The 11,249-nt window shown below is 39.6% G+C and overlaps 1 protein-coding gene across 1 annotated transcript in view; it reads right to left on the bottom strand.

Annotated features, from left to right (window-relative positions):
- Window positions 1-11,249, bottom strand: part of PARG (poly (ADP-ribose) glycohydrolase) — a 302,619-nt gene that overhangs the window by 84,342 nt on the left and 207,028 nt on the right. Inside the window, exon 16 of the mRNA XM_006897698.1 lies at window positions 343-448. Within this exon, the coding sequence (XP_006897760.1) occupies window positions 343-448 (106 nt within the window). The remainder of the gene's footprint in view (window positions 1-342; window positions 449-11,249) is intronic.

Below are 11,249 nucleotides of genomic sequence, written 5' to 3'. Positions count from 1 at the left end.
AAGGACTGCAGCCTAAATTCCAAATACCAGAGACTGAAATCTTCAGCCTTGCTAAGAGAACGCCTCCATCTTTGAACCTTTGTTGTGTTTTGTACAGGACCTTCCTCTGTACCAGTTTGTTGTGGTTATAAAGCAATTAGCAAATAAAAAAAAAAACAAAACAATTTAAATGCTTCCTAGCTTAGGCCAGTGTCTTCTTCCCCATCTAGACTCCCATGCGCACTGTCAAATATTCTTTTTCTTTGAGGGATCTCATGATAGAATATTAAATTTTTGGTTTGAAGGGCTGATTCTTTTTTATTGAATAAAAAAAGTCATTCTCTTTTTCAATAAGTCACTGACCTTTTAACCTAGAATCACCTCCAAAGGCACCACAGCCCCAGTTTCCTGTAGCCACTGCAGAAAGATTCTCTGAGGAAATTCCAGGTCGCACGAATCCACAGTAAGCCTGAAGAATAAAAGAAATATCAAAGTACATGAATGAGCAACAGTAGCAGCAATTCTGAAAGATGTTCTAGGATCAATATCTACTATTTAGTTTATGCCATCTATTCCTTTTTTATTTCAAGGACAAAGCATAGAGAAAAAGAGAGAGAAAAAGCCTGAAATTAATTCTACAAAATTGAGAATAAGAAATGATAGATTCTAACATTCATTTGTTTTGATACTGGGTATATCAAGTATCTTAAGCTAATACATGTCTCAGTTTCTTTTTTTAATTTAAAATACACACAACTCAAAATAGCATAATAGGTAATCCAAGAAAGAACTGATGAGATCTCGACTCCCAATTCCATGAGAAAAGAAAGTCACATGTTAAAAAATTATGGTCTTTGAAGATTTTGATGACCTTTTTCTTCTCTATCATGGCAAAGTATTATCAATGTATTTTATCAGCAATTTCCCTCTGAATCATTGGGGGTTAGAATAATATCTATGACTAACTTAAGAGAGCCACCAACCCTCTACAAACATAATTTCTATACTAAGTAAAAAGTAACCTTCAGATCTCTTCCACTTTGAAGAGCCTCTAGTTTCCCAACTCTATAGCCAGACTATTAAGAAATGTGACATTAAAGGGGGGGGGAAAGAAATGTGACATTTAATTAAGAAAATTATACTATAGTATATGATGCTGGTTAAATATTAATTACATGTACAGCTGATTTTATATTAATTTACAATCTTAATGCTTCTAATTTCCAACTCTAATTTTCTAATGTTCAGCCTACTTAGCCTTTCTGCGCCAACCGCACTGCCTCTGACACACCCATCCCGATTACCCCAGTCACCGAATCAATCCATCTCATAGAGGGTCTTCCCCTCCTGCGCTGTCCCTCCACCCTCCCAAGCATGATGTCCCTCTCCAAGGACCCGTCCCTCCTGGCAACATGTCCAAAGTATGTCAGACGAAGCCCCAGAATCCTTGCCTCCAAGGAGTAGCTTGGTTTAATCCTCTCCAAGATGAATCTGTTTGTTTTCCTGGCAGTCCAGGATACATTCAGTACTCTTCTCCAGCACCACAGCTCAAAGGCATCAACTCTCCTTCTGTCCTCTCTAGTCATTGCCCAACTCTCTGATGCATAACAAGCGATTGTAAATACCATGGCCTGTATCAGGCAGACCTTAGTCTCCAGAGAGACATCGTTGTTCCTGAGTACTTTAGAGAGGTCCCTAACAGCAGACTTTCCCATCGCGATATGCTTTCTGATTTCCTGACTGCTGGTGCCAAGAGTGTTGACTGTGGAGCTGAGCAAACTGAAGCTGTAAACAATCTCAATCTCTTCGTCATCCATCCTGACGCTGCCAATTGGTCCAGTGGTGAGAATCTTTGTCTTCTTGACATTGAGCCTCTGTCCATACTGAAGGCTGCAGTCCTTGACCCTTCGCAGCAAGTGCATGAGGTCCTCCTCAGTTTCGGCAAGCAGGGTTGTGCCATCTGCATAACGCAGACTGTTAATAGATCTTCCACCAATCCTGATGCCACAATTCTCCTCATAGAGCCCAGCCTCTTGGATAATCTGCTCTGCATACATGTTGAAAAGGGATGGAGACAGGATGCATCCCTGGGGTACACCCTTCCCAGTTTTGAACCATGCAGTGTTACCCTGCTCTGTTCTGACTACTGCCTCTTGGTCCAAGTATAGGTTTCGCATTAGCACAATTAAATGTTCGGGGATTCCCATTCTTCTCAGAGTCAGCCACAGTTTGTTATGATCCACACAGTCAAATGCCTTTGCATAATCAATGAAACACAGACATTCTTCTGGTATTCTCTGCTTTCAGCCAAGATCCATCTAACATCAGCAGCAATATCCCTAGTACCACGACCCCTTCTAAACCCAGCCTGGACTTCCAGCAGTTCTCTGCTGATGTGCTGTTCTAATCGTTTTTGGATAATCTTCAGTAGAATCTTGCTTGCACGTGAAATCAATGACACTGTTCTGTAGTTTCCACACTCAGTTGGGTCACCTTTCTTTGGAATGGGAACAAATATAGATCTCTTCCAGTCAGTTGGCCAAGTGGTTGTTCTCCAGATTTCTTGGCACAACTTGGTGAGCACATCCAGGGCAACATCTGTTATCTGAAATACTTCAATTAGTATACCATCTATTCCTGGGGCCTTATTTTTTGCTATTTCCTTCAAAGCAGCTTGAACTTCTTCCTTCATCACCATAGGCTCTTGCTCATATGTTATTTCTTTAAATTCCTCTGTATCTGCCAATTCCTTTCTATATAGTGACTCAGTATATTCCTTCCATCTTCTTTTAATACTTCCTGGATCATTTAATATTCTGCCCAAAGCATCCTTAATTACAGCAACTATATATATATATAAAACAGTAAATAAAATTTTAAAAAGGATCTATGTCCTATATTCCCAGGGAAAAGCCAAGGATACAGAACGTTTGTCTATGAAATGCACACAGAACTACAATAAATTGCTCTCTGGATTTTCCACAACAGTATAAAAACATATTTTATACACTGGATGGATGGATTAACAAGACTTCTACCCTCTCCTAGATTGTAAAGTTTGACAGATAATAATTGTAAGTCAGCACTAGACCATTATTCAATGTTTGTGGTACATAGTTTACACAAGAACTAACAAATTACCTACATAATCAGATGACAGGGGCTTCTGAAAATCTTAGGGAAAAAAATATCAGAGAGCTCACTTTTTAAAAAAACAGCTTCTTCAAAGATAAAGAGTTGCTACCATAATGCCTACAAGGGAGAGAACAAACTTGCTGTCCTAACAGCGTAGACATAACTTTGTCACTTCATTTACTATCAAATTCTTCTAACTTACTTGGAAGAAGAGGAATATGTTAACCTTCTAGCTCATGTCCCTGTTTCAAACTATTACAAGGCTTTCTTGCCTGCTGTTTCCAAATAACTAAGCTAACTTCAATGAGGAAAAAAACAAAGCTTACTGAAACTAAAGCCTAAAAAAAAAAAAAAAAAAAGCAAAACAAAAACAAAAAACCAAAAAAGTGTTAACGTATTTTCCTCTAATTATCTAGCAAAACGGCCATAACAAAAATATACTACAAAGCTGAAATTAAGTTATATTTAGGGTTGCAAACAAATAAAACTCTAAGAATGGAATAAAGTAGAAATAAGCAGAATTAAATCATTTATAGTAACTGTTGTTGTAGTTGTGTGCCATCAAGTTGGAACTGACTCATAGTGACCTTCTAGTGGGTATACAGAGGCTTTAAATCACACAGGAGGAGACTGTCCATCTTTCTCCCTTAGAGAACTAGTGGATTTGAACTGTGTGAGCTGACAGCACAAATGCCTACCACTAAGGCCACCAGAGCTCCAGTTAAAAATGATTAGTAAATGGTTAGAAAGAATTCAATACAAAATTGTTTACTCTGCTAAATGTAAGCAATTCTTAAGTTATAAAGAAGAGATAGAGAATCAGCAAATTCCTCTGAATATCTTTTAAAGGTTAAACCAAGTCTTGTTTCTTCTCCAGTTAGAAGAGGTCTGTTTCAGATGACAATGACCTGGCATGGCCATAAATTAGGGGCTAACTTCCTTTTGCAACAGAACTCAGTTCCTCATTAAATAACAATGATTAAATAAAGGTATTGTGAACTCACAAGAGTTGAAAAGTTGTTACTTCCTAAGAAAAAGTGTTAAGACATCAAGAGCTTCATATTTTTAAGATAGCCCCTCCCCCTTAAACACAAAGGGATGAGAGGAATGAGATTAAAGGCAAGCCAACTCCACCTCTAGCCAGACCTTGACCACTATTGCTAGAGAGAAATTTATTTTCACCAACCTTAAATGGTTTTTAGAGGTCCGCTATTTCAAAAGTGGATGACCAGTCCTGATTCCTAGTCTGTCTTAATCTGGGATTTCTACTAAAACTATCTGACTTGGCTGACTCCTCTGGCATTTGATACACTGGTGGCATAGCTATCAGCTTCCTTATAACCCACAAGTTACCTAACTGCAGTAAAATGAAAGACAAATGATTTACTAGTTAGAACAATGAGAAGCAAGAATTTGGCAAAGGACAGGAAGACCCTCAACTCTGTGGACTGACACAGTGCCTGCAGTAATGGGCTCTAGGAGGTCAGGGATTATGAAAATGGCACAGAGTAGGACAGGGTTCATAGGGTCGCTGTGAGTCATACTCGACTTGATAGACAAAAATAGTAGCAACAACAAGAACTTTAAATGGAGGAAGAAGCAGCAATTAAACCTCAGAATATTAACTATAAGATGCTAACACCTTTATACCCATATTCCACTACGTTATACTGAAGAATATATTTTGATGGGGACAAATAAACAGGGAAAGAAAAAGTAATTTTGGAGTCCTGCTGCCTACAGAGGGGAATTCTGAGAAACATGAAGAAAGAAAATACTGGTATCTGCAGTGAAAAGGAAAAAAAAACAGGAAGGGAAGACAGAGATGTAGAAAGGAACAGGGAAGGTGGAAAAGGGACCAAAGAAAAAGAGGTGTAAAAACAGAACCAAAAACAAACAAAAACAAACCTACAACCTCCCACTGGATGTTATCTAATTGCTTCACCCCCTCCCACATCTGCCTCTGCTCACCAAATCACTAAACTCTGTTATCCCAGTTACTTCCTGCCTTTCCCATCCTTGTCCCTTTCTTTCCCCTTTTGGACTTTTATCCACATCTTACTACTTATCCTTCTATTTTTATAACAATGGTCTTAAGCAGTATTTGTCCTTATTTAAAAATGAGGTAACAGTAGTCACAGATCAATGGTGATTAATTTTATAAAACACAATGTGCATGAGTGATCTTTTGAAACACAGTATGAATGTAGGAATGTGTGAAACACAGTGTATATGAATGATACACAATGCATACAAATTTTGTATGCAAACCATTACAAAATAGAGAAAGAAAAAAACTACTTAAACCCAACAAACCCTACATGGAAGAGGATCTCACAAGTATCTACCTACGCATGTATCCATGTAAACGCGCGTGCGTGTGCGCACGCGCACACACACACACACACACACACACACACACACACACACAAGCACACAGTCTCCCTCTCTCAATTAAAAGGGCTCTCACTTCAGCAGGTTTAACTAAATAGAAATTGTTTTTCAAGATTATATAAAGAGGGAGCTCTGGCGGCTTCTTGTTAGGTGCCACAGCAACCCAATGAAACTTGCTCTTTCCTGTGCCAACTTTACCATCTCTAACACTCCAACTCTTATTACCCCAATTACTGTATCAATTCATCTCACAGATGGCCTCCTTCTCTTTCTCTGTCCCTCTGCCCTACAAGCATGATGTCCCTCTCCAAGGACTTCTCCCTCCTTGCAACATGCCCAAAGTATGTCAGAATTCTTGCCTCCAAGGAGCAGCCTGACTTCACCCTCTCTAAGACGAATCTGTTTGTTCTCCTGGCAGTCCATGGTATATTCAACACTCTGCTCCAGCACCACAGCTCAAAGGCATCAATTCTCTTTTTATCATCCCGTCATTGTCCAGCTCAGGTACACTTTTGTCTCCAGACTGATGATGTTGCTCTTCAGTACTCTGGAGATGTTACTGACAGTTGACTTTCCCAATTTGTCTCTTGATTTTCTGGCTACTGCTACAAAGAGTGTTGATTATGGAGCCAAGCAAAGGAAAGCTTTTAACAATCTCAATCTCTTCACCATCTATCATAATGCTGCCAATCAGCTCAGTGGTGAGAACCTTTGTTTTCTTCATGTTGAGATTCAACCCATATTGAAGGCTGCAGTCCTTGATCTTCGGCAGCAAGTGCTTCAGATCCTCATCAGTTTCAGTGAGTAGGGTTGTGTCATTTGCATAACACAGGCTGCTGATGAGTCTTCCTCCAATCCTGATGCCACATTCTTCCTCATAGAGCCTAGCCTCCCAGATAATCTGTTCTGCATATAGATTCAGAAGGTATGGAGACAATACATCCTGGCGTACACCCTTCCAATTTTGAATCATGCAATGTCTCCTTGCTCTGTTCTGGCGACTGCCTCCTGGTCCAGATAGATAGAGGTTTTACATAAGCACAATCAAATGCTTTGGAATTCTCATTCTTCTTAGAATCGGCCAGTTTGTTGTGATATCATCCGTGAAGAATGCAAAAGGTTATTACAAAGTCAGAGGAGGAAGAAAAGACCAAGATGAATGTCTGATGAGACTGTGAATGTTGCACTAGAGTGCTGAGAAGCCAAAGCAAAGGGAAGAAATCAAGGAATTGAACAGAAGATTTCAAAGGGCAGTTCAGAAAGACAAAGCAAAGTATTATAAAGAAATGTGCAAAGAACTGCAGCCAGAAAATCAAAAGGGCCAAACTTGCTCAGCATTGCTTAAGCTGAATTAAGAAACTGAAAAACAAATTCAAGCTACGAGTTGCAATACTTAAGGATGCTTTGGGTAGAATATTGAATGATCCAAGAAGTATTAAAAGAAGACAGAAAGAGTATACAAAGTCACTGAAGGAATTGGCTGACACAGAAGAATTTAATGAAATAACTTATGAGCAAGAGAGCTTTTGGTGACAAAGGAAGAAGTTCAAGCTATTCTGAAAGAACTGGCAAAAAATAAGGTTCCAGAAACTGATGGAATACCAACTGACATAGTTCAACAAACAGGCAATGCCCTGGATGAGCTCACTAAGTTGTGCCAAGAAATCTGGAGGACAAACACCTAACCAACTGACTTTGGAAGAGATCTATATTTGTTCCCACTGCAAAGAAAAGTGACCCGACAGAGTGTGAAAATTATCAAACAGTATCATTAATATCACATGCAAGCAAGAGTCTGCTGAAAATTATAAAAAAATGACTGGAATAGCACATCAACAAAGAACTGCCTGATGTGTAGGCTGGGTTTAGAAGAGACCGTGGTACTAGAAATATAGCTAATTTTAGATGGATCTTGTCTGAAAGCAGAGAGTACCAGGGAAATGTTTATCTGTATTTCATTGACTATGCAAAGCCATTTGATTGTATGGATCACAACAAACTGTGGCTGACTCTGAGAAGAATCTGGTGGCTTAGTGGCAAGGAACTGTACTACCAACACAAAAGCATGTGGTTTGAATCCACCAGCTGCTCCACAGGAGAAAGATGGGTAGTCTCCTCCTGCGCGATTAACTGCCTCTGAAAGCCTAACAGTGGCTCAAGTATGTGGGTCGGTTTCAACTTGATGGTACAGCACCATCATCACAAGTGGTGGCACAGCCTGTAGAGTTGTGCTGCTGCTCTAAAGGCAGCCCTTTTCTGCCAGTTAATGCCTCCATGGGAGAAAAAAAGATCAATCTCCTTTATGCCATTTATAGCCTACTGAAAACTTGCTAGAGGGTCAGCTATGACTTGGCTCCTACTTGCCGGCAATGAGCAAGTGAGGAAGTGCTTTAGCAGTAACATTTTTAATAGATTTTATTCCCTAATGAGCTAGCCAAAAAAAAGGTCAACTGTACAAGACTTCTGTAAACTACGAAAAATACTTGTAATATATAGATAAATGAAATAAGAAAAAGAATTATTATAGGTATCATTTGAGCACATCAAAAGAAATTAAATATGCATGTGCAAAATAAAATCAATCACTGCTGAACGGTGGGATTATGGATGACCTTCTATTCTTGCCTTTAAAGTAACTGCAAATTGTAAATTTGTTTTGCTACTTTAAAATGCAATATAAAAGGAAAGAAATGAACGGTCCTTAGTTTTCTCAAACCAAAGACTGGATTATGTATTTCTAAAATTGTCAGTCTCTATATATTGAAAAATTTAAGAATAGCAATGATATGTTTTGACCAAATAGTCCTTACAGTAAAAGTAACAAAAGAAAAGCAAATGGTGGTGATACTCTCTAGGGGCAGGACAATCATTGGGTACAATTCTGTTCCAAACACCTTCATGAATAGACTTACTATTTAATCTTACCTGAATGAGCCCAACATTGCTAAAACAACATTTCAAAGCAGCGTGCTTTCTTCTTGTGCAAAGCTATTTCCCACTTTCACAAGCTGAAGTCATAAATTTTCCCATCTGCAAAGATAATTCTTGGCTAAAATATCACCTAGTTGGTCCTTCAAAGGATTAAACACTGCTTGAAGGGATCTGTTTGATAAGAGTAGTTTGATTCCCTGCTTGCTTCCCCCCGGAACCTTCTCCTTTTTAAAAAAGTTTACTTTTCGGGTCACAATGTGGGTCTGAGTCTAGGTAGAGCCAGAAGGAGTGATTCATTTCAATGGTAGTAAGTACTCTGAAGAAGCCCTTTCAGTTATTGTCTAGTGACTGTTGTTATATACATGTCAAGTTCAAACCAATACATAGCTGACCCTCCAGCAAGTTTTCAGAGGCCCTAAATCAAATGGGAGGAGACTGTCCATCTGGTGGATTCAGAACACACACCAGTGGGTTGGAGGAATAACTCCTTACCACTGAACCACGAGAACTTCCTATCTAGTGACTTGTGTCTGAAAGTAACAGACTAGAGATCAGAAATCCATAGTGAATGCTGATGATCAATCTTATATTACTCCATTTTGAAAAAATGCTGTTTTATCTATTCTCGTCCACTTTCTATCCAGCAAGCAAAGTAAAGAACCAAGAACCATATAACTCATCTGAGAAGAGATGTAACAGAATTCTGCTTTAAAATTCTATATCTAAAACAATGAGAGTAAATATCTTTTCAAGCGTTGCTGTCAGTTTACATAAAGCTCCCTGTTGACAGTATTAAAATTTGTTTATCTGCTTTAATAGGTAAATGTATCTAATAAATGAAAAAAGGCATTTATCAAGAAGTTTAAAGTTATATTGATTAGCTTCTTAATTAAATTGTCAATAGAAAATACGCAAAAATAAAATCAGCCAGAGTTCTCTTTCTAGGCAAAGATAATAAAGCTTTTCCTTATATAAAAAAAAAAAAGAAAATACGCAAGAATTATGTATTTCTTTCTCCTTTTCAGTTAAAAAAAATGAGAAAGCAAATTCTTAGCTATGAGAATAATTTTGGGGAGAATAAATTAATATTTATGAAAGAACATAGATTTTCAGTGCTTTCCCAGGCTCAAAATACTGAACTAGCTGCTTCCTCAACATTGCCCATATGCTGGTAAGGCTATATAATCTGATATTTTCTGATCTCACACAGACTTGTAATAAACAGACTTGAGGAAAATCTTCAAATTTCTCTGAGGAAAGAACATACTATTCAAACAGAAAAGCATATTGAGAAAAACATCCAATATGTAGGACTGAGGAAGATGGCGGAGGTGGAGAGCACAGTGTGAAGAGCCAGAGGGATAGCAGCCTGCATAGAGAGGATACCAGAGAGTACTTTACACTCCACAGAGACTGACCATCACAGCGTGACGCGAACAGTAGGGTTTTTAATCAGAACTTTTGCTAATACATTATTTTAGAAGCTTTAAAAACCGGAGTCCTGCCTGCCTGCCCTGCAGCGGTCCAGCAGTGGTCCCACCGCGGACCCAGCAAAAGCTGGAATCCAAGAGCTGAGCTGAGCTGCATTGAGACTCACCTGAAAGGAAAAAGGTTAGTGGGGAAATCGGCTGAATTCTCTTGAGCCCACTAAAACCTGGAGGGTCTGAGGTGCAGCGTGGACAATAGGAATTGAATCATAACTTTAGTCGAAACTTTTAGTATTGGAACTGTGGTAGCAAAGCCACAAGGACTCGGCAAAAACCGGAAGCCACTAGATGAGCTTCTAAGAGACCCATTTGAAAGGAGAAAACTTAGTGGGGAAATTGGCTTATTTCGCTTAAGCTCCACTAAGACCCAGTGGGTCTGTTGTATAACGTGGACAGTAGAAATTTGAATCAGAACCTCTGCTGGAGTGGACTCAGAACGAGCTAATAGCCTCAGCTGCAATCCAGATCACTTTTCGGTTGCACTGCATATCGGCAAATGCCGGAATTTACAAGCCGAGCTTCTGAGGGACCCATTTGAAAGGGTTAACCTTTGGGGGGAAAGTGGCTGAATTTTCTAAAACTCCACTAAGGCCCAGTGGGTTTGTTGCATGATGAGACAATAAGAATTTGAATAAGAACATTTGATGGATTAGAGTCGGAACTGTACGAAATCCGCCGGGGTTGCATTCCGGTCCACATTTCAGTGCGCATTCCGAATCAGCAAAAGCCAGAAGCTGCTGGACCGATTTGAAAGGGGAAAGCTCAGTGGGAAAATTGGCTGAATCCTCTTAAGTCCCACTAAGACCCAGTGGGTCTGTTGTTTGATGTGGACAATAGGAATTCTAAAAAGAACTTTTATTGATACAAATAGTTTTAGGAACCACAGGATCTTAAACCCGTACTGCTTTACAGAAATTTAACTGGTCCTCATAGGCAGGGGCCACTGGACGAGGGCACTGGATAGTGCCACTGGGTAAGGGCCACTGAGTGAGAACTGCTGACTGGGAGACAGACAGCAGGAACTCGATCAGGGTCCTCAATGTGAGCACACCTGGGCAGCTAAGGTCTGAGTGAGGTCCCCCAACTGATTGACCCACCCTGGTGACTATTTCACCCCCCTGCCTGCCCCACCCCATTTGGCTCCACTCCTGTGACTACACGACCAGTCAATCAACCTACCTTTAATCCACAGCACCTGGATCTGATTTACGTACAAAAGATTGCTCTCACAGGCTCTGAACTGACCTTTTCCTTGAGTTAGAAATTCAGAGAAATTGTCTTCAGATCAAGTTTAAATCAATGCCTCGAAGAAAACAAGCTACT

This window comes from Elephantulus edwardii, unplaced genomic scaffold (assembly GCF_000299155.1).
Source record: "Elephantulus edwardii isolate Elephantulus edwardi_28Jun2011 unplaced genomic scaffold, EleEdw1.0 scaffold00213, whole genome shotgun sequence".
Lineage (NCBI taxonomy): Eukaryota > Metazoa > Chordata > Mammalia > Macroscelidea > Macroscelididae > Elephantulus > Elephantulus edwardii.
This window is presented reverse-complemented; position numbering and strand designations above follow the sequence as displayed.